Source organism: Monodelphis domestica, chromosome 2, assembly GCF_027887165.1.
Source record: "Monodelphis domestica isolate mMonDom1 chromosome 2, mMonDom1.pri, whole genome shotgun sequence".
Classification (NCBI taxonomy): domain Eukaryota; kingdom Metazoa; phylum Chordata; class Mammalia; order Didelphimorphia; family Didelphidae; genus Monodelphis; species Monodelphis domestica.
This window is the reverse complement of record NC_077228.1, coordinates 32897489-32921686: the sequence shown is the minus strand read 5'-3', so window position 1 is coordinate 32921686 and position 24198 is coordinate 32897489. Positions and strand designations below refer to the sequence as shown.

Below are 24198 nucleotides of genomic sequence, written 5' to 3'. Positions count from 1 at the left end.
GCCCACAAAACCTCCTCCTCCTCTCTGGCTGACTCCATGCTGAGGGGCAGTCCAGGGCACCACCTCTGCCTCTGGAAACCCTCCTCCTAGAGCCCAGACTAGGGGGGAAGGGGCCTCTGAGATGACCTAGTCTTCCTTCCCTCCCTTTTCACAAGAGCAGCCTAGGCACTGCTAGAGAACCATGTGATAAGTAAGGATGTTGCAGAGAATTCCTATAGATACTGGATGGACTAGCCACTTCTGAGGTCCCAACTGAAATTCTAGCAGGGACTGGGGAGTTCATTACTTTCTAAGGGAATACACTGAGATTCTTTCCTGGACACATCTTTCCCTCTCTTGGGGAAACACATCTCTGACAAAGGACCAAACCACATTCCTGGAAGACTTTCCAAATGAGCCTCGTGAAGGTCGGGCACGCCAGTCATGCCGATGACAGAATCTCTCTTACTTCACTCTGCTCCCTACCAGGACCCCATTCTTTCCTTCTGAAGATGATATTGTATTGGCCTGTGTGCCTTGGTGATTCATGTCCTCAGGACTGAGGCAGGAAACCAGCTGGGTAAGTCCCTGACAACACCATGCTCAAGGAGCCTTGTGGCTCCAGCCCTTCTAGGATGCTCCCAGGTCTTACCTTTGGCTTCTATCCGCTGACCACTCCCAACTAGGCAATCCTTGATGTCTGCCCCTTTCTCGATGATGGCGTTGTTACAGATCACACTGCCGCTGATGTTGCATCTGTAACACAGAAAACCTGCTCACCTGGGATGAGCCTGAGGCACTAGAAGGCCTGAGCCCTACTCAGGGATCAGGGAGCCAGGCTCAATTAGCAATGGACTAAATCCAACTGACCAGCAATAAAGACTGGGCCAACCCTGAGCTGGGAGGGGGGACCAACTTAGACCAAGGGAGGCCCATGATTTCAAACTGGAACATTCCCCAGGAAGCAGCAAGCTCAGGGAATAGGGTAGATTTTAGCTTCTGCCCATCAGATGCTTTACCTCTAATTAGACCAGCCCCCAAAAGTCAACCCAATATTATAATCTAGTTCTAACTGTAGCAATAGGGACATTTGGGCCATTCAGGGAGAGGGCCTGGAATTGCACTGGCATACAGCCACTTCAGGAGAGGTCAGAAAGAGTAGCTTCCAGGAGGAAGAAATTACCCGTATCATGTGTGAATCAACTTCACCTTCCACCAAAGACTTCCTGAAGCCTTACCCCAACATCTCTGTCCTCAGAGGCTCTGCCAGGCACAGGGGGTGAAGACTGACACCCTGACCAGAGCTCCTCAGACCACTAAAAGTGATAATTTAGAGCAATCCCCAGAAGCGCTGGGCTAAGACTCCCTCCCATCCTGACTTGGGTTTGCATGTGGGAATAGCCATGTGGCTCTATGGCCGATTCCTAACAGGAGCCACTTTTATTTAGTAAGAAAGTGTACACTGAAACTGTCTTGTGTCCCTAAAGCCAAGGAGTGCATACACAACCTGCAAAGTCCTTCCTGTCTCAGAATACAACACCTCAGCTTCCTGATGTGCTGCTAGCTGGCCCCTGGGTGGGTGGGTCTGGGCAGTAGCCCTCCTATAGGACATCAGAGGTGAGTAGGAGGCAGTATGGTGATTTAGGACTGCTCAATTGGAAATGGGGGCCTAAATGCTTGTACCTACTGACTCCATGATGCTAGGCAAATCACCTAATCATTCCCAGCCTTAGTTTCCCCATCTGCAAAATGGGGAAACAATAGTGCCTACCTCTCAGGGCTGTGAGAAACAAATGAGATAATGTATGTAAAGCCCCTTGTAAATCTCAAAGAGCTCATTAAATGTGTTATCAGTCAAAAAATTTGGGTTCTAATCCTAGCCCTGGCACCTCTTGTGATCTGGAGCAAGTCACTTAACACCTGTCTTTGCCTCAGTTCTTCCTCTGTTAGTGGTTAGACTAGATGGCCTCTGAGGTCCCTCAGTTCCAAATCGATGATCCGGTGTTTTCCCTTTTCTGAGTTCAGCTTCATAAGGGGCACAGAGGAAAAGAGGGCTCAGAGGGTGGTTTTCACAAGGTGTATAGGTATGAGACGGAGAGAGGAAAGATAGGGAGTAGAGGAAAAGACATAGCCACGGAGGTCTGGAAATTTACAAGGAAGTAAAGGGCCGACCTTAGAAGGAGGCCTCTTCAGAAAGGGCACTACTCTCAGTGAGGCCCAGTCTGCTGGCCAGCCTGGCTGGACCCATGCTCTGTGCTCTCCCTTCCCTCCCCACCCACCACTGTAAACAACAAACCTCAAAAGGAACCCAGAGACAAATGTACACAGTCTGTAACATTCCAGGCCCTTCTTTATCGCTGTTTTGTTTTTCTAAAAGGTCAGAGATTACATGGAGAAAAGAGCCCCAACACAGTCTTGTTCTTGTGTGGGCTGGGCGGGCCTGGCTTGCTCTGGGGGGAGGCCCAGCTAAAAAGACTCCATCCCAGGACATACAAGCTGGGGCTTGGAGAGGAGAGGAAGCTCTGGCTTCCCTGTCTCCTCCCTGTGGAAAGCAGCAGAGCTATAAAGCAAAGACTGTAGAAAGCATGAGGACAGATGCAGTCCAGGGCCTGGGAAAATTCACAAATGAGGCAGGAAAAGTCCAGGAAGCAGAATGCTGAGCTTCCCAACCGGGGAATGACCTGCACCTTTCTCCCAAAGCCCAGGCTCACTCTGACTTCAGGGCTCATTATAGGAGTCTGGCCCCTGGCAGAGCAGGGCAGGACCACCCTAGAAAGCAGAAGCTGGAAATTCTGGGCAAGCTGATGTGTGCAGAGCAGAGATGGAGAGAAGACTGTGGCGCCCAGATGTGCAGCACCAGCAAGAATGCCAAACCCACCCCCTAATTACATCCTCTCCATGATGGTCTGGGGCTTCACAATGAAAACGATGAGCATTTCTGGAAAGGGAAACTCAAAAAATGGAGGTCCAGACCTTAAGGCCACTCAGACTCAGGAAAGACAAGAGTGGGGAGGTCTTAGGGGCCCAAGTTAGCCACAGGGCAGGCCTGATTGAATGGAGGCCCTGAGGGCTGGACATGCTTGCTTGTTTAATCCACTTAAACAATTACCTACCCCTCACCTTCCTTGGAGGCCCAGGAATGAGTGGGTCACCTAATGGGAAACTAGGAAGCCAGTGGGAAGAGTGCAGGCTGGCTGAGGCTAGAAGCTAGGCTGGTTTTACACATGTCCCCTGGTCTTAACTTACACTGACCCTTGGGAAAGGTCCTTAGGAGATGTGCTGAAGCCCAAAGATGAATGAGGACCCTAAAAGGAAGGGCAATAGAAAACTCATTCAAAATACTAAAGTACCATCTAGACTCAATTTTGGTGTCATTTTCAACTCCTTACTTGTAAGGTATGTATGTAAGGTGTGAACCTTACATTCAATCTGTTGTCCAGTCTTGTTTCTGGGTATATTAAAAGTGTATTAAATGGAGCAGCTAGGTGGCACTGTAGCTAGAGTGCCAGGCTTAGAGTTGGGAAGATCTGGATCCATATCTGGTTTTGAATACCTCCTAGCTGTATGACCTTGGTCAAGTCACTTAACCTCCATTGCTTAGCCCTTATCACACATCTGCCTTAGACCCAAAACTTAGTATGGAAGGTAAGGGTTTAAAAGAAGGCTGGCAAGGTTATAAAGGGTTTCTAATAGCAAACAGAATTGCATATATGATCCTAGAAGTTACAAAGATTTAATCACTGCAATTTATTGATCCTCCTGGTTATAACTAGCTTCCTTCTATCCCAACTACTTTGCACATATTTCTTAGATGGGTCTATGTTGTTTCCCTGGGTAGAATAGGATTTCTTGGGATTCCCAGCCCCAGCCCCAGCCCAGCAGCAGGTACCTAATCAGTGCTTACTGAATAAATGGACTTACTCCCCTGCTTAAAAGCCTTCAGGAGCCCACCACTGCCTAGCATAAAGTCGATCTCAAACTAGCAACAAGTCCCTCTAGAGAGGGCACTGAGCTCAGTTAGATCCAGCAGATATTTAAGGCACAGGGGAAAGACCCCTGGCTCAAACCCTGTCCCTTCCACTTACTATTTGTGTGACTTTGGGCAAGTCCCTATAAAATCATGAAGCGAGACTGGATAAACTCTCAAGTTCCCTCTACCCTCCTGGTTCTTCTGCTACTTGTCTGACCTCTCCATCTGTGTCTCCTTTGCAGGATCTTTACCCAGACTATCCTGGGCCTTCTCTTTTCCCTCCATACTCTTAGTGAGTGACCTCATCAATTCTCAAGGATTTAATAATCACCTCCATGCAGATGATTCCCAGATCTATATATCCAGCCCCAACCTCTTTCCTGACCTCTTTTCCCATATCACCAACTGCCTTTTGAACATAAATTGGATATGTGATGTCTTCAGCTGAATTCATTAGTTCCCCCATCTTCCCAACCTTCCACTTCTCAGTCTGCTGTCAAATCTTGTCATTTCTACCTTCACCACATTTCTCATCTTCCATTCCTTCTTTTCATTAACAGATACCGTCCTAGTTCAAACCTCATGATCTTTTTGTGTGGACTCTATCCAGCTCTGGTTTGTCTCTACACAGGTGTCAGAGTGAGAGGCTTAAAGGACAGGTCTCACACGTCACTCTCCAAGTCAATAAACTTCAGAAGCTCCTTATTACCTCCAGGATCAAATACAGACTCTACTGTTTTGAATTTAAAGTTCTTGACAATGTGGCCTCTTCCTCCCTAGCCAGTATTAGGTCCTGTTACTCCTCTCCATACAATGAACTTCCTGCTGTTCTTGAACATGGATTTCTATTCATCCTCAACCATCTCTGGGCCTTTTCCTCACATTCCTTCAAGCCTGGCATGTCTTTCCTCAACTCTGCCTCTGGGAAGCTCTGACTTTCTTTAAGATACAGCTCAAACACCATTCTTTGTGGAGGTCTTTCTAGGCCTTCCCCCTTCTTCACCTGCATTAGTCCCTTCTTTCTGAGATTACCTTCCAATTACACTCTATGTGGGTGCACGCGTGCGTGTGTGTATGTGTGTGTATAATTTCCCACATGACTATTTCCATGTTGTCTCTCTTGTTAGAATGCAAGTTCCTGGAACTTTCCAGTCTTTCTTTGTTTTCCCAGCATTGAACAAAGTGACAGGTACATAGTAGGTGCTTAATAAACACTTGATGACTGCTTCATCATACAAAGATGAAAAATATATTGGAAACATGGTTCAGGGCTAGGAAATGACAAGAGACTTGTAGATTAGGCAGGACTCCCCACAGATATAGACCAAACACATCACTTTTGTTGCTGAGGAAAGGAAGAATTGTTGGGTCAGAGAGTTCAATTAGAAGGTTATTGCAGTAACCTGAGTGAAAAGTGATATGATGGTAGCTGTGTGCAGAAAGAAAAGAGAACATTAAGAGATGTCAAGTCAGAAATGACAAAACTGGGTTACAGAATGGCTATGTGGAGTGAGTCTGAGTAAGGAGTTGAGGATGACAAAGATTATAAATCTGGGTTACTGGGTGATGGTGGCCTTGACAGTAACAAGGAAATTGGGGGAAAAGAGAGGGTTGGAAGAGAATGATGATGAGTTGTTTTGGAAAGACTGAGTTTGAGATACTTTTAGGACAAATGCTGATTCATGACAAGCTCAAGAGTCAGAATAGGGCTGGGTATATAAATCTGGAAACCATCTGCATTGAGAGAATTGAATCCATGGGAACTGGTGAGATCACCAAGTGAAATAGTATAGAAGGAAAAGAGAAGAATGCCAGGATAGAGCCCTGGGGGCACATTTGTGGTTAGTGGTCACCATCTGGATGAAGATCTGGCAAAGAAGACAGAGGAGTGGTCAGATAGGAGGAGAAACAGGAGAGAATGATGTTATAAAAACCTAGAGAAGAAAGAGTTTCCCAGATAAAAAAGTGACTGGCAGGGTTAAAGGCCACAGAAAGATCAAGAAGGATGAAAACTGTGAGAAAAAGTCACTGGATTTGGCCATTAAGAACTAACTGGTAACTTTGGAAAGAGCAGTTTCAGTTCAGTGATGAAGCTGGAAGCCAGATCCTAAGGGATTTAAGAGTGTGATAGGAGCAGAAAGAGAGAAAGTGAGTGAAAGTTATGTTCTCAAGTTTGTCCATAAAAGAGAGGATGAGAGGACAGCTAGTGAACATGGCCTGACAAATTAAGTGTTTTAAAGATGGAAAATTAATGGGTCTGTTTGTAGGCAGTAAGGAAAAAGAGTCAGAAAACAGGGAGGGGCTGAATGAAGGTGACAGTGGGGAGTAATGTGCCAAAGAAGGGATGGAAAGGTTCAATGGTGCTTGTAGAGTTGGAATAGGGGAGGGGACACCTTGGCCACCTCTTTACCTGAGGCAGGAGTAAAGAAGAAGATAGTGGGCAAAGACGTGTACATCATGTGAGATAAGAATGAGAGGAAAAGTCAGAGCCCTTGAGGAATGTCCTCACCTTCTTCTGTGAAGTCTTAAGTGAGGTCCTCATCTGAGAAGGCCGAGTGAGGGTTACTGGGGGACACTTGGAACATGATAAACCAGGCTGGCCATCTTGGTAGTATCCCCATCTCCTCACTTTCACTTAGGCTATATAATCATTCGATTCCAAAATCTTATCATTCTTGTCTTTGCAACATGGTGATTCAGGTGCTTCTCTCTCCCGATGGTGCCTCCATCCTCATGAAGGCCTGTTGGAGGTCTGCCTCCCTCAAGCTTCTCCCTGCTACAACCCATCCTCCACACAGCTGCCTGCAAACCTTTGCCTCTGGGAATCAGTGGATGAAACTGTCTGCAGATTGAGAGCTCCCTGAAGGCAGGGGTTGGTTTCTTCCCTTCTTTGGATCCAAGCACTCAATACAGTGCTCTGTACATAGTAGGCACTTAATAAATGCTTGCTGTCTGACCAAGAACCACTCGGCTAATAGAGGACAAACAGAAAGGTGAGATAGTTCCTGCTCTTGGAGCTCCCTCTTTAGACAGCCCAATATAAAAAGTTTCAGCTGTTGGTAGGAGGAAAAGGCCCTGGGGTCCTCAGGGTGTAGCTGTCAAGGCCTTTTTAAAAAAAACCCTTACTTTCTGTCTTAGAGGTATCAGTTCTAAGGCAGAAGAGCGATAAGGACTAAGCAATGAGGGTTAAGTGACTTGCCCAGGGTCACACAGTTAGGAAGTGTCAGATATCAGATTTGAAACCAGGACTTCCTGTCTCCAGGCCTGGTATTCTTTCTACTGAGCCACCCAGCTGCCCCTCCAAACCACTATCTTTTTAACATTCAAACTCTTTTCCTGGTGATCCTCTAGATTGTGACTCTTGGAATGCCACAATCCTTGAAGAATCACAAGTACAAGGAAGTCCAATGATGTCAGCCTGTCACTAACAATAATTTGTATGTAAGGGGGGCAGCTGGGTAGCTCAGTGGATTGAGAGCCAGGCCTAGAGACGGGAGGTCCTAGGTTCAAATCTGGTCTCAGACACTTCCCAGCTGTGTGACCCTGGGCAAGTCACTTGACCCCCATTGCCTAGCCCTTACCACTCTTCTGCCTTGGAGCCAATACACAGTATTGGCAAGGGTTTAAAAATACACAGTATTGGTAAGGGTTTAAAAAAAATAATAATTTGTATGTAAGAAGCAACATAAATGATAATTCTCAGGAAACGTGTGATTAGATGAGAGCATCCAAGAGCCAGTCTGGGATGGAAGAGGGTGATCCAATGGCTGCACTAGTACTTTGAGGAGGGTCTCCAGCATGCTGTACAGCAGGCCTTCCTTGGAAGACTCATGGAGAGACTCAGTCAAGGATGACACAGATGAACTCTGCTCTGGACACTTGGAGAAAATGTTCCATATTGACGAGTTCACAATCTCATGGGCATTCTACAGGAACTTCTCCACAAAATGGAGATCTTCTGTTCCAATGTTTTTGCTCTGTTTCTAATTTTTCAGGGCCAGCAGCTTGTTTAAATGGGTTTAGCTGGATGTGCTGTAAATGCAGGGAGTGTCTTGTCTTTACTCCTTAATCTGGTAGTGATGTTGCTCTGACCTGCCAGTGATCTGACTGACATCAGATGCTTGTTTAGAAATAGCTCTGCATCAGTGCCCTTTTTTTCTGTCTGTTTCACTTTTTGTGATCGTACATGACCAGTTGCTCTGGCCAATATGTTCTGCCCTTCTTCTTGTGGCATAGAAACCTGAAGCTAATCAGTAGCTTTTTTTCCCCTTAATGAAATAGACCTAAAGAAACAAATCTATTAAAAACAGTTACATAGTGCAGGACCTTTTCTGCCTGGCTTCTTTCAAGTCTTAGCTGGGGCCACCTTCCACATGCAGCCTTTTCTGGTCTCATTAGCTGCTCATCATCTCCCTCCCAAAGTGACCTTGGGGTTAATTTTGTATCTGACACATAAACTTGCATATGTATAAGTGGTCTCCCTATGAGGACCTAGATACGTGTTGGTGAACCTATGGCATGTGTGCCAAAGGGAATTGCTCCCATCTCCCTCTCCAAGCATGCCTGAGGACATTTTTTCACATCACCTGACCCTCTGCCCAGCAGCCCAATGGAAGCATTTCCTCCCTCCCCTATCTGGGGTAGGATGGGGGCAGGGGGGACATGAGGGTTGTAGTTTGGGCACTCAGTCTCTAAAGGTTCACCATCACTGGTCTAGATGGTTACTCCTTTGTCTTTGTGGTCTTGACTCTTAGCACAGATCTAGAAAAAGAGATGGAAAAAGTTCAAGGGAACTATGAGCAGCTCAATTTGGATACAGCTTGGCTGTAGGATAGCAGGAGTTAAGATAAAGAAGTCTGGGTGGATCCAGAATGTGGTAGGGCTCAAATCAAGTATTTACATTTTACTCAAGAGGCAATGGGGAGCCACTGAGGATGTCCGAGCAAGGCAGCAACATGAACAGTTGTGCATTAGGAAGATTACTTTTGGCAGGATAGCCTAGAGTGGAAAGACAGTGGCAACAGAGAAATGTTAGGAGGCTGTTGCCACTATCTAGGTAAGAGCTGATGAGACAAAGTCTGAACTTGCCCTGCCAGCTCACAGATGCACTGGAATAAAAAATAGCGTCATCCTGTCTGGCTCTGTGGGCTGCATTCAGCTATGCTCACAGCCAACATGGCACAGAGTCCTTCTGTCCATGTTTGCCTATGTGGGAATGGCTAGGATAGCTTCTGTGGTCCACTGAGATCCAAGCAGAGGCAAAGACTGTCAGGAGTAGGCATGATGCCATGGGCACCAGCCTTAGTTCTGGACTGGCTTTATGTGGATGGGTGAGAAAATGGCCTGGTCTACGTGGAATTGTTCCATTCTTTAGCATGGCTCCTCCCAGTTCCAAGAGAGAATAATCATTTTGGTGTCAATCAAATCCTTTGTCTTGGACTCTGCTTTTCAATCCTCAGACTTCCACAATACCTAAAGAAGGTCACTGGGGCCTAGTCTAGTTACCTTTTGGGAAAACTTATTAATTCCTTTCTCCAATTTTTGACCTCAAAATTCAATCAGCTTTCCCATTCAAGAGTCAGCTACCCTGAAATTGTGACAAGGAAGCCCAGGTATGGGAACTGCACTTCTTTCCAAAGACCCTATCCCTCTAATGCTTAGCTCACATTTAATAGCTATGGGGTGATTAGTCCTCACATGACTACATTTTAATTACTTTTTCCAAATTTACTTGAGCCATTTAAAAATTACCATTAGTAATTAAAATTAAAATGACACCCAGTAATTTGAGTGAAGCCCACTGGGTGCCGCAGGATGCCTGATCTTATCATCTTGCCCAAATGGGTAATCTCTAATGTGCATTCCAGTCATTAGTTAAGTGGGCTGTGGGAAGCCTTTCAGGCCCAAAGCCAGCAGCCAGCTTCCTGGTCATAGCCTGTTCTGGTCTGGCAGGGAAGCCTTTGTTGAGCTACATCCAAAAGGGCAATGGGCCCAATGTAGCGCACGTTGGGCATTCTCATGAGGGGCCCTGGGATGGGGCACTTCCTGAGACAATAGCAGGCAGAGTACCAAAAATACTCCTTGAAAGCTTGGGGACTGGGCACATAAGGCAGAAGAAAGTGTCAAAGGCATGCATTCTACATCTGGAGTGGAAAAGACATGCCATGAATAAAAAGAGCTAAGGATGTGGCCTGGCTGCCAAATGGCTTACTCTTCATTGCTGTTTATGAAAGGTTCAGGCCCACCTCAACCACATGGTGCCTGGGTTAAGACACTCCACAGACCCATCTCACAAAGATTCTTCAGGGTACAGATGAGGCCATAAGGGTCTGGGTGGGGCGATGACTCGGTCAATCAAGGTCTGACATTACATTCTGCCCTGGTTGGATTCCATTTGGAGTATGTAAGCAGATTTCAGAGCTAGCTGGATGGTTAGCACCAAAGACAGTCATACGAATTTGGATGATGATTTGAATTTCCTAAGCATGAGTCTTTGGGCTGGTGCTATTTTTTTTATCAGTGACTGGGAACAGACACAGATGGAGGTTCATCCAATGTGCAGGTGGGATGGAGGGCTAACACACTGTATGACAATCTCTGGGCTAGAATGTTGGAGCAAATGGAATAAGACAACCCTTGACAGGGGTAAGTGGAAGCTCTGAACACTGGAGTTCAGTTTCCTAAGTACAAGATGGGGATAGCCTGAAAACAGGGACTCACTAGCATGAGATGATAACTGCACAGTGAGGTACTAAGCCCAGGACCAGAGAGACAAGGCTTCTGTCTTCTCTTCTGGTCAAACCACACTGAAGAGAGTGTTCAGTTCTGGGGGCCATTGCTGAGGAAGGTAGAATACAGAAAGGAAAAAAGCCAGGATGGTGAGAGGCTATGAGGTCATCCCATATAAAGATGGGAAGAAGAAAGGTAGGTTTGGGCCTTCCTCTGAAACTATCTCTAATTTATTCTAGTAGAGTCTGTTTTGCACATAGGTGTTTGCATGCTATCTCCACCACTTGTGACCTCTGAGTTCCTGGAGGACAGAGCTACTTTCTACTTTTCTCAGTATCTGCAGTGCTCAAAATGGTACTTGGCACATAGTAGGTGCTTACTAAATTGCTTGTTGACATGTTGAGAAGACCTGGCAGAGACAAGTGTTTGAAGGGTTGTCCTGTAGAAGAGGGAGTAAGTTTATTCAGTTTGGCCCTAGAGGGCAGAGCTTGGAGCAATGGATACAAGTTTCAGAGGCTGATTTAGACTTGATGCAAGTGAAAACAACTTAACCATCCTGGCTGTCTCTAGGTGGAAGGGGCTTCTCGGAGAGGGGGTGGTTTGGGGGGGTTCCTCCACACACTAGGTCTTCAAGGAAAGGCTGACTGGTTGGTCCCTTGTTAGGGACATGAGGGATAGAGAAATTTCACCCATCACTTTTGGAGCTGTCTGGTCTGCCTGGGCCTATGCTGAACTCCTTTTATTCCCTTCAGTTGGCCTCTTTTCTTTACTTTGGCATGACTATCACTAGCTCTCCTTTACTCCCCAAATGGGGGGAAATCCTTAATAAATGTCAAGCAAAGCAATTCCACCCATCCACATCCAAAAGTGCTATCTGTCCCCTCTAGGAGTTGACTTTCTATTGGGGAGGATAACATGCCATTAATCAGTTTGTACACAAGCTATACAAAGGGAATACTTTTGCAATGCTGTTAGAGGGCAGGGCTTCTTGAGTCTTCCAAGAGGCAGAAGTAGGGAGGGAGCAACTCTTTAGGGAATCTCAAGGGCTTATCCAACCTCCATTCAAAGGCTTCCAGTAATGGGGAACTCACTTCCTCCCAAGGCTTTACATTTGATGACAGTTCCAACAGCTAATAAATGAATGTCTTTATCTAGAGCTGAAACCTGCCTCTCTGCAGCTCCAACCCAGCATTCCAGGTCTGCTCCCTGTCTTCCATGGTCGACCTTCAAACAATCAGAGGCAGCTACCATCTACCCCCAAGTCTTTCCTTCTTCAGGTTTCTTTCACATGAGCCTTTTGTGGCACTGACCACCCTTCTCTGGATGTCCTTCAAGCTGGCCCAGTCAATCACAGCACAGGGTGCCTGGGCCTGAACACAGTCTTCTAGGAGATCATCATTTTCTTCATTCTATACTCCAGTGGCTCTCCAAAGACATGGATGAGTTATTTGTCTCCAAGGGGCCAGACTGTAGCCTAGGCACACTTCCCCTCTCCCACTTCATACCTTACCCTCTAGGTTTCCCTAGTTTTTCCTAAGGCCCTGCCCTATGCAGGTTAGACTCTATTTTTCTTTAAGAGGAACTGAAATCATCCTTGAGACTTGACTCAGGTTGTTGCTGTGGCTTCCTGTTTACCTATTTAGTGCAGTAGGTCCTGAAGGATTTCTGACCTTGGCCTGAGAGCCTGAGTGATGGTAGAAAGTGTGTCAAGGAAGTTTATCCCCTCCCCCTCCTGAGGAGCTTTACCTGTCTATCAAACATTCCTGACATACCACATTTGCGAATAAAATTCAAGGCCTGGGGAGAATCAAGAGAGAGAATTGAGAATCAGGAGAGAACCAAGAAGAGAACAGAGCAGGCAAGTGAAGGGGGGGAAGGAGAGAAGAGACATGCAGGCTAGGCACCACCAGGTCAGGTTACTTAGAGGAATAGTTGTCTATCCTGTCCAATAAACTTTATAAAATATATATCTGGGTAGAAATATTATTTTTAATTCTTACAAAAGCCATGCCAAATCAAATCACTGCGATGTGCCCATGACCCGGTGTTGCTGAATGTCCTTACACCACCTCTGCTGAATGATCTATGAGCATCTCAGGGGTCAGGTCTGAATTGTGAGAGACATCCCGTGGGGCTCCTGTCCACGTTCTCCCACAAATCCCTCCCAGAACATGTGCCCAGCCCACTGGAGGGGTTGTAGGTTTTTTACCATTTCGAGGGGGTCAATATGCCATGCCTGCAGGATGGGCCTGCTGATCATCCGCTATGATGAGCCTCTCTTCAGCTACCCACAACTTTAATTCTTTCTACCTGTGGTAGGTGTGGTGATCCATGGCTCATAACCATACATCACCCCTGGGAGAAAACTGATGGTGAAGATAACTAACATTTAGAGAGCACTTTTAAGGTTTGCAAAACACTTTACAAATATTATCCCAACTTTGATCCTCACAGTAACCTCTGAAGGGAAGTGCTACTGTTATTCCTATTTTATAGATGAGGAATTTGAGGCAGACAGTGGTGAAGTGATTTGCCCAGGATTACCCAGCTAAGTAAGTATTTCAGGCAGGATTTGAACTCAAATCTTCCAGACTTAAGGCCTAGAGTTCCATTCACTGTGCCCCTTAGAGAGATAAAGAGCAGATCAAGGTCATATATACTCAGAGGCAGCTGGCCTGGACCTAAGAAGGGGGGAACCCCCCAAGTCAATCCACTACCCTCAGGGGCAACTCCAAAGGTTAAGGAAAGTTTCCTGACCTGAGCTCAAAACATCCCCCGTCAGTGTATCCAGTCCCTTCTGGTTCTCCTCCCTGGAGCCAAGCAGAACTAGTACTTATAATAAGCTTTCAAAGCCTTGAGGCCAATGGCCAGCATCTTCCCTCAAAGCCCCTGCCCATCTTGGCCATATTCCATGCCTGTCTTCAGGTTGACAATTCTGTGCCAAACATGGATGCTAAGAAATGGCAATAACCCTTTGAGAAGGCTCAGGCCTTGCCAGTCCACTTCATGGAGACCAGTTACTTGGCCAGTGGCTCCTGAAGGGCTGGGTCAGTTATGGTGCTTCCACTATTCACTATAGTTAGCCAGGCCTAACCTAGCCACCGCTGGTGCTATTGGCCCCCATCATGACACCACTCCAGGAAGGTGCCAGACCAAGAAAAGGAGGGGTGAGGGATTCTGTTTGCTGTTCCCAAGGCTTTCCGATAAAGGCAACCCAGTGCCCAGCCCTGAGTGAGGAGGCCACACTGAGTGGGGACAGGACCTACCCTTCCTCAATGGTGACAGAGTTCATGAGCAGAGAGTTGTTGATTTTCACTCTCTCTCTTACAAGACAGCTGGATCCAATGATGGAGTGTTTAATGGAGGTCTTCTCACCCACCTGCACAGATGGGCCGATGATGCTGTCTGTCCCAACCTGCAGAAGGGCAGAAGATGAGCCAATGAAGTCTTTGGCTCAGGGTCTCCAGGCAGCACTTAAGTCTCCAGATCACACTCCTCCCTCTGCAACATCTCCAACCCTTTCTCACCTGACTATACCTTCAGGTTAGGACCTAGGGTACCCTTTCCTGGGGCAGGGTTTGGATCTACCAGCTTCTCCCACTCCTCAGGACCATACTTGTGAGACTAAGATCTAAACAGGAAAACTCAGCAGACAGGAACTACCTTACCCTCTGTGTTTGCTGGTCACTGGCCCCTCAACTAAAGAACAGAAGAAGAGGGGCCAGGGTAAGGGTTGGTCTTGGTTTTCCCCACCTTCCCCAAGCAAGCCACACTGCCCACTGAGCTTCGAGGCCAGGGCTAGTAGATGAAGGGTGACTTCCCTGTGCTCCACTGGGTTCCAGGCTTGAGACCCTCCATTCTAGAGGCAGCCCCTTGCTCTAGGGTGGGGCAAGGATCTCTCCATACTTACCAGGGCTTGGTCAGAGATCTGTGCAGATGAGTGAAGCAAGGTTTCCTCTGGGCAGAGAATGGGCAGCAATTTGGGGATCTGAGGAAGGAAAGGAAGCACTTTGTGATGCATGCAGGAGAGTAACTGATAGACAGGGAGCCTACAGACCTTTCTTACCACATCTCTCATTTGCTTCTATGTTGATTCTTCAGACTATAGGATTTAAAGACAGATAAAGGGCCCTTGGAGGTTGGTCATCTAGTTTGACTTGTGCCACTAGAGCAGGGGTCTCCAAACTTTTTACACAGGGGGCCAGTTCACTGTCCCTCAGACCATTGGAGGGTCAGACTATAAAAATAACTATGAACAAATCTGTATACTGCTGTCTGGAATAGTGGAGGCTGCAGTGCTGGTTATGATGGGCCTGTCACACCTTGCACAGGCCCATCACTGCCACCACTATACTGGGCAGGAGTATACACGGTGCAGAATCACCTCCCCCAGATTGCTGCTCACCATGCTGTTCTCGATCAGAACAAGGTGCCACGCAAAGGATTATGTCCCCGGAAGTAGTATTGTATGTGAGTGGTGCCAACACATACAGTGCTCCTCTCACTGACCACCAATGAAAGAGGTGCCCCTTCCGAAAGTGAGATGGGGGCCGGATAAATGGCTGGGGGGGGGGGGGTGCATGTGGCCCACGGGCCATAGTTTGAAAACCTCTTTTGAATGCCAGACCATTAGCTACCCTCTAGCCCCTCCATATAGAGTGTGTAGAGAACTTGTCGTTTATACACTGCCCCCTGAGGAAGCTGGGAGCTCCTGGAGGGAAGGGCACACTTACCCTTGTATGTGTATACTCAGTGCCTACATAGGACCTGGAATGCAGTGGGCCCTTAATAAAGGCCTGTTGCTTCACCCTATATTGAAGTCTTCTTGTCATCAAGCCTAGAGTAGGCAGCTGAGCTTTCAAGAGACAGGGAGGACCTGGGACTGCCTGGGGTTGCAGTTGAAATTCACTGCAAGGCCATACCCTGTCACTGCGGGTTTCCCAGGAAGAGAAGGGGAAATTCTGCAAGGGGATCTGCCCCAAAAGGAGGCTGGTTCTCTGGCTACAGGGGCCCTAGTTGTAGCTCTTAGAGAACAAGTCCCTGGGCAAAAGCCATTCAGTTTCCTCCTCTCTAAAATGAACATCATGATGCTTCAAGGTAGATTCCAATTCTGCCATTCCAACTATGTAGAAGCCACTCCTCAGCCCACCCATTCCCACACAGGCTCCGCAGAAGGGCTGCCTCTGCCCTGCCACAGCAGAGCTTGTGGCCTAAGAAGCACAGAAGATGGTGCCACAGAAAGTGATAGTGTCTGTCTATTATTCGGTGAGAAGAGGCTGAGAATGCCCCCTACCCCATGTCTCCACAGGAGGACTGAGTGGGAAGGGTGTTTCCTGCCAAGGGAGTCTAGAAAGGACTTTCTCAAGGGGATGGCATTTAGTTTGGTTTTAGATGGCTAGACATTGAACTGGCAAAGACAGCATTATGGCCCCAAGGAGCAAAGCAAACTCTGGGGGTGGTGGGTGGGGGGGGGGTGTTGGTAGTTGGGGAAAGGAGAAGACATCTTCACAAGATCTTTTACCACCTCAGATCTGTATCCTGCAATAGCCTCTTGATGGGGTTGCCTGCCACCCTTCCTCTCACTCTCTCCTTTCTTCCACTCAGCTGTCAAAATGATTTTCCTAAAGCACAAGTCCAACTATGTCACCCCCATCCTCATTCAATAACTCCCTGTCGCCTCCAAGATCAAATACCGCTTAAGTTCTTCATAACCTGGGCCCTCCTTACCCTTCCTGTCACCTCCCATCTTACAATCTTTCACACTCCTCCAATCTAGTAACATGGGCCTCCCTGCTGTTCTTTGCACAAGACACTGCATCTTCAGACTGAGCATTTCCTTTGGTTGTGCTCCATGCCTGGAATGCTCTCCCTCCCCATCTCTGCCCTGACTTTCCTGCTGCCTTCAAGTCTCAGATAAGATCCCACCTTCTGTAAGAAGCATTTTTGAGTTCTAGTGCCATCTGGCACCCCTCCCCCCAACCTTCCCATCCACCCTAGAGCCTTCTCTCTGGGATTACTTCCATCTACCTTATGTCTATCTTGTGCATAGCTGTTTGCCTGTTGTTTCCCTTATTAGAATGTAAGCTCCTTGAGGGCAGGAGCCATTTAAACTTTTTTGCATTTCCTTGTACTTTTTCTTTTTTCTTTATTTTTTTAAAATTAAAAATAAAAAAATTTTTTAACCCTTACCTTCCACCTTAGAATCAATACTGTGTATTGGTTCTAAGGCAGAAGGGTGGAAAGGGCTAGGCAATGGGGGTTAAGTGACTTGCCCAGGGTCATACGGCTAGGAAGTGTCTGACACTAGACTTGTACCTAGGAATACTTGTCTTTTTCTTCTTAAAAACAAAAACAAAAAAACCTTACCATCTGTCTTGGTATCGATTTTAGGATAGAAGAGTAAAAGCTAGGCAATGGGAGTTGAGTGACTTTTCCAGAGTTACCCATGTAGGAAGAGTCTGAGGCCACATTTGAACCCAGGACCTCCCTGACTCCAGGCCTATCCAACTAAGAACTTTGACACCATGTTCCCTGGCATGAGTATTTTCATCTTCTGATTCCCCAGATTCCCTCTTTTGTGTTGTCTTTCCCCATCCAAATATCCTTGAGGTGGTGAAAGCTCTTGAATGTCATGCTCAGGAAGGGGAACTCTCTTTGGTGGACAACAGAGCAGGTGTGCCAAGGCCCAGTGTGATAGCACAGGCAGGTCCAAGATAGGGTGTGTGGGGCTTTGGACAGCACAGAGATGGGACCAGGCCCAGGCCCAGTAACTGCCTAGAAAGCAAGGTGAGGGAGAAGGCTCACTGATTGCTAGTGTTTGGATTTACAAACCGCTCTGCAGAGAAACTTTCAGAGCTGGAAGAGACCCCTGGACCTGAGCTCAGAATTTCTCCCCTCCCCAAAAGCAGCCCATTCTCCCTTGGGCCACTCTCCTTACTGAGATATATTCTTCCTACTGTGCAGCCTAAATGTACCCTCACATTTGTTCCACCTTCAGAGCCTGGACAGAACATGCTGAAGCTCTCTTCTACATGACAGTGGTACAGGTATCTGAAGAGGAGTCACTGTCCTTCTCTGGGCCTCAGTTTCCTCAGCTATAAAATGAAGGGATTGGACTAAATGATCTCTAAGTCCTATAATTCTAGGACTAGTCAGAGCCTTCTGTTGACAACTACCCTGACTCTCTGACCCAGCCCTGGAGAGTTGAGAATCTCAGAGGCCATCTGAGCCTTTAAACATAGTAAGGGACAGAGAACTCACTACTCCCTAAGGTAGTTCATTGGGCTGTTAGGCATTTTCATACACACTGAGCTAATACTTGCCTCCTTCTCTCCATGTTCAAGGAGTACTGGCCAAGCAAGGGGAGCCAAGACCCTCCATGGAAGCAGTCAGAGTGCCAGAACTTGGAGCTCACAGGTTTGACAGTTTACAGCTGACAGTAGTTCCCCCTAGCTTGGCCCAAGAGCTAACAATGGATCCTAGACCCATAGCTCCGTCTGGGCCCGGCAGCCCTGGCCCTTCCTGGTGGTCTCCCCTCCTGTCCTGACATGCCTGCTTGCCTGCTTGCTTGGGGTTTGGGAGTGCAGTAGAAGAAGCCAGGCAAGTCTCCCTTCTCAGCAGAGCCAAATGATTCATCCTCTTACCTGCCTGTTGGCCTCGATGTATAGCCCCAGGGTGTTCACTCTCAAGCAGACCCCTCCCTTCATGACATGGACATAGCAGCTGACTCGGCCTCCAGCAAAGGCTTCCTGTCCATTTCTTTGACAGTCTTTCCAACAGGTATTGTGGGGTTCTACAGTCAACAGGTCACTGTCCTTGATGAAACTGTAAATATCTTCAGAAGAGTGGGGGCAGAGGGAAGAGAAGATAGGGAAAAGGTGTCAGCTGAGGGGGGCTCACAGACTGCTTACTAAGAACTCCTCTCTTCCCCCTTCTAGGCAGTAAAGACTGCCAAAAAGCCTACCTCCTGGTGGGAGAAATAATGCTAAAAGCTCCTCATATTCCCAGAAGCCCCCCAATATCCCTGTGAGGTAATCTATGTGAGTACAGGTGACCTGCCTGTGACCACTCAGATAGAAGGTGCGGGAGACAGTATTTGAGCCTATATCCCATGCCTGTCTATTACACCACCCTGCTTCCAATTAAAGTTTCATTTTCTACCTTTTTAAGAAAGGGAGGTTACAAAATCAACTCCCACGTGGGTGGAGAGCCATTTAAAGAAATAAAGCAAGTCCCAAGGAGGGAAAACTCAGCAGGCAATGAAGCCATCAACAGGACTTGGTCTGATATCTCTATGTGGCTATGGAGACCGAGGCCACCTCCCAGCAGACTTCAGGTTCCTTTGTTCTTGACAAGGTTTTCCCCTTCCTGATTAGACCTGGGAAAACCCCAGAGAGCTCAGCAAAGGCTAGACTGTAAAAACTGGCAGCCAGAATGATGGGCACAGCATTCCAATCCCTAGGATTTGTTTTTGGGGCTGAGAGAAAGGTCTCTGAGGGCTCTGGCTGCATACTGGAGTCCCCAGCCTTAACTAGGTCCCACTCCATGATTGACCCAGCCTGCAAACATGTGAGCAATGGCCAGGGGAGTTATGGCCCAAGCCCCAAAGGAGAGCCCACTTAAAGCCAGAGTCGAAAGCCCTGGGTCATTGTCACTTAGGGGTTCAGCAGCAGCCCATATAGGGGCTTCATCACTAACCTATGGACTTCTGGTCTTTCTTCTCTGGGGTCTGTTCTTTTTCAATTTGTCCCTGTAGTGAAGAAGGTGAGGAGAACTGTTTCCTGACTAGGTATGGAATCAGCTCACTCCGGATGGATGTGATTGACCTAGGAAGAAACAAGAGCAGAACATTGGACATCCCTGAGCACTCCATCTAGCTCCCCCTGGGGTGGCCAAGGACACTGCATGTGGAGGGGGCCTGATGTGAGAGACCCCCATGGGTACAGTCTCCCTGGGTGAGGTGGGAAGGCCTCTGTGCTTTCCCTTCTCCCCCTTACCCTCTAAATGGATGCATGCTCTGCTTGGCCTCCCAGAATCACTCCAGATGATGAGCCAATTGGCCTGGTTTGTTCCACAATTTTGAAATGCTGGAGTCTCCAAACGCCAGTATGATTTAGAAGCATCTGCACTATTGAAGTCGATGGTGTCACACTCTCAGTTACCCCAACTATGTGTGCTTTGTGCCAAGGCTCTGTTCCTTCAAGGGTGCCACACGTGGAGACAGGGGTCAGCTGGCACTAGGAGACTCGGCAGACCCTCGGCTGCCTCTTATAGACCAAAGGGGACTATACTGGCTCCGAGTGAGCTGGCCATCTGCTGTTCATCTGGGCAGTGGCAGGGAAGCTCTGCCAGTGTTGAGACCATCCTCACCCCATGTGTCATCTCTGCCAGGGCCTGGATGCTAAGCTGGGCAGAGACAGCCTAGTTATGGCCCATCAGCAGGGACTTTCTACAAAGTCTGATCCTCTCTCCCAGACTGACAAGCACCTTCCCCCATGGGGACAATCTAAGACAGGCAGGCTTCAGCAGGGCTTAGGGAGAGACTTTTGTGGAGAATAGCCCAGCAGACGAGGAAATGGCATCATGGGGAAGTCCATCCGCCTCTGTTCTCTGACACACCAGAAAGTATTAGCATCAGAAGTGTCCCTGGCTGCCCCTGCTCCACAGGGTAAGCCAACTACATGGCAAGGCTGGGCAGAGGGCAACTCCAGTGTACAAGGAATGATCCCCAGGAAGTATAGCAAAAACATTCCCAAGAAGTTCCTTAAGACCATGAAAGAGGCTTTATTCTTCTGACTGTAGTGGAAAGGGGGAGCCAGAGGCCTGGGCCAAGGGGAATTCACCTCAGAAAAGTCCCCTCTTCTCAGAATCCCCAACACTCATTTTCAGCAACCTAAGAAGAAATCATAGCTGGAAAGTACAACAATCTTCTATTTCCAACTGCCTAAGGACAAGCTGCCTGGGTGGTGAGCAACTTTACTCAAGCCACTCTGGAAATGTCAGGTGGGGGCCCTGCCCCACCCCTCCTTGGACGGAATCTCACACAAATCTAGGTCCTTAAGTGTGAAAAGGTGGTGACAAAGAGTCACCCCTCCCCTCTCTGACTTTCTCTTTATGATTAAATCTTCCTCTTCCTCCTGCAACCAACATGTTCTTCTCTGTTTTCGGGGGGGGGGGGGGGGGGGGGGGGAAGGGGATGACAAATAGCTTGATTTGTGACATTTAAGACTTTATAGAGTCTAAGCAAGTAGGCAATGTGGATGTCACTAACATAACCCCTCATTTTATTACTATTTTTTAAAAACTCTTGCCTTCTGTCTTAGAACTGATAGGCAGAATTGCAGTAAAGGCTAGGCAACTGGGTTTAAGTGACTTGCCCAGAGTCATACAGCTAGGAAGTGTTCAAAGTGAATTTGAACCCAGATCTTCCTGGTTTCAGGTCTGGCCCTCCATCCACTGTGCCACCAAGCTGCCTCTAAAACTCTTATTTTAAAGTTGAGGAAACAATTCCAGTGAGGGAAAGAGACTGGTCTAAGGTCACAGAGGAAATAAGTGGCAGTCATAATTCCCACCCAGGTGCTGGACCTGGAGTCAAGAAGAGCAGAGTTCAAATTTGACCTCACTTACTAGTCAAGTGACCCTGGGCAAGTCACTTCATCTCCATCTACCTTAGTTTTCAAAATGGGGATAATAATAGCATTACCTCACAGTATTGTAGTGAGAATCAAATAGATAACATCTGTGAAATGCTTATTTAGCACATTGCCTGGCACATAGTAGGCACTTAATAAAATGCTTCTTTTCTAACCCCTGCTCCTCATTCCCAGCTCTCCCTGTTTTCCTTCTCCAGGCACAATGTCTCCTTTTCTTCTAGGAGTAGAATACAATATGTTCACAAATAAATAAACAAAATACAGAATAAACACAAAACAAACTCAGTAAGGAAGGGGGGGGGGTCATTTACCCCAGGGAAAGTCTGTCTGGAGGAGGGGTGCTTGAACGGCTTTCTTGGAGAGCACTGCAGGCCTGGGGGCAGCCTGGGCAGTACATGGGGCTGAGGAGTAATGGATCATTAGCCCACAAAGAGGGGTTGGGGAGTGTCCTGAAACTACTTGAAGAAGTGCCAAGGCCAAGCCTGTGCTTTAGGAGTGGTGACCATCTGGAAATTCAGCTGGGTTAAAAGTCAAGTCTTACCTCATTCTCTCTGGTCCCTGAGCTTCCTATTCCTCCCCCTGCCTTGTCTCGAACTTGCCTTCTTCTAGAGCCACTCCCTAGGGGGTTCCTCTTCTCCCCATTTCCCTAGCATCATGCCCTGGGTTCCTCCTCTTTTACTTCCAGTTTAGGTGGAGAGGTGGCCCTGCTCCTCATCAAGGCCAACCCTTGGCCTTATACTAACCCTGATCCCATTTCCTCCACTCTGTTCCAGCAGACTGCTCCCACTCTGACCTTCAATCTCTTCTTACCTCATGGCTAGTTTCCTGATGCCAACAAACACATCTCCCTTCCCTGGAAAATTCTCATGTTCATCCTACCCCATCTATATCTCTTTGCCTTCTTAGCTAATTTCTTGAAAAAGCTGTTCGTATTACTCATCTCTACCTGCTCTCCCTTCACCATTTGCCCCCAAATTACCAATGAACTCATCAATAATTTTTTTTCAAACACATCCTTCTTTTTTAAAAGTTTACTTATTTATTTAATTTAGAATATTTTCCCATGGTTACATGAAACATGTTCTTTCCCTTCTCTCCTCCCATCCCCCTCCTGTAGTCAATGAGCAATTCCACTGTTTCATTATTATTTTTTTTAAGTAAACCCTTACCTTCCATCTTGGAATCAATACTGTGTATTGGTTCCAAGGCAGAAGAGTGGTAAGGGCTAGGCAATGGGGGTCAAGTGACTTGCCCAGAGTCACACAGCTGAGAAATGTCTGAGTCACATTTGAACTCAGGACCTCCCATCTCTAGGCCTTGGCACTCAATCCACTGAGCTACCCAGCTGCCCCCAATTTCACTGGATTTTACATCAAACCCTTCTTGAGCCTTCTGCAGCACCTGATTCCACAGATGACATTCTCCTAACACTTCTCTGGGTATCTCTCTTGCTCTTTTTCCTCCCTGTACTGACAGTCCTCAGTCTTCATTGCTGGGTCTTTATCCAGGTTAGGTCCACGCTCTGAGGATCTGTCTTAGACCCTTTTCTCTTTTTCTTCTATATTCTCACTAGGTGATCTCATCAGCTCCCATGGGCTGAATGACCATCTCTGTACAGGTGACTCAGTTCCAAATGTCTAGCCCTAACCTCTCCCCTGACCTCCAGTCCCAATTATTGCCTATTGGGCAGCCCAAAGTGAATGTCCCAATGGCATCTCAAATTTCAAATGTCCAAAACAGATCTCATCATTCTTCTAACCCTCCTTACCTGCCCTGCTTTTCATAAGAGCAACACCATATTTCTGATCTCCCAGCATATTTTTAGACTGTCCCACATGCCCTGGCTACACCCCTCCCCATTTTCAATTGCTAATATCTTTTCTCTCAAGGTCCAGCCTGGGCCTCAGTTTCTACAAGAAGCCTTCCTCAATCTCTACCTCCTGGCTTTCTTCAAGTTATTAAAATCCCCCCTTCTTCAGGAAGCCTTTTTTAATTCCAGTGCCTTCCCTCTGTTGATTATTTCCTACTTATCCTATATACATCTTGTTTGCATATAGTTTTTTGCATTTTGTCTCTCCCATTAGATTGCAAGCTCTTCAAGGAGGGACTCTTTGGCCTTTCTTCGTATTTCCAGAGCTTAGCACGGTGCCTGACAGACAGAAGGTGCTTAATTTTTTACTCCTTGACTGCTAGCCTCTTCCTCAAATTCCCCTAGAGATTTTTTGTGGATTTCATATTACTATAGAATCTATTCTATAGAACTATGGATGTTGTAGGGCCTAGATTGCTCACCTAGTTTGTCTTGTACCTGAAAAGGGACCCCCATATTAAAACATACCAGACAAATGGCCATTTAGCCTCTGTTTTGGGGATGGGGATGGGGAGAGCCACCACTTCTCTCTTAGCCTCAACCATAATTTCACCTTTTACAGTCCCATTCTATTATTTCAGATCCATCCTTCTGTAAGGGCAAGGCCTGTGTTGTAGTGGAAAATCTTTAGGTCTCCCCCTTTACGCTCTAAGGCAGCGGTTCTCAACCTCTCACTTTGTAGCAATGAGAATACATAATGCATATCAGGTATTTACATTCCGAATCATAACTGTAGCAAAATTACAGTTTTGAAGTAGCCACCAAAATTGGTTTGGGGTCGCTGCAACATGAGGAGCTGTATTGCGGGGTCACAGCATTAGAAAGGTTGAGAACTACTGCTCTAAGGACTGGCTTTGCAAGGCTGACACATATAGAAGCTTGCTACCAACAGGGTGACTGATAGCTCCTCCTTCCCCTGCACCTGCTGGAACTCCAAAAGAACAAAGCAAGTGGTTCTACTTCATAGGGCACTGCTACTTCCTATGTTGTGACCTGAT

At 47.2% G+C, this 24198-nt stretch overlaps 1 protein-coding gene across 2 annotated transcripts in view; it reads right to left on the bottom strand.

Moving 5' to 3' along the window:
* Window positions 1-24198, bottom strand: part of EIF2B3 (eukaryotic translation initiation factor 2B subunit gamma) — a 94482-nt gene that overhangs the window by 4713 nt on the left and 65571 nt on the right. For both annotated transcript variants that reach the window (XM_001363162.4, XM_056815241.1), the window contains 5 exons: window positions 19376-19503; window positions 18322-18512; window positions 14589-14666; window positions 13945-14093; window positions 632-735 (listed from right to left, as the gene is read on the bottom strand). In XM_001363162.4, the coding sequence (XP_001363199.1) occupies window positions 632-735; window positions 13945-14093; window positions 14589-14666; window positions 18322-18512; window positions 19376-19503 (650 nt within the window). The remainder of the gene's footprint in view (window positions 1-631; window positions 736-13944; window positions 14094-14588; window positions 14667-18321; window positions 18513-19375; window positions 19504-24198) is intronic.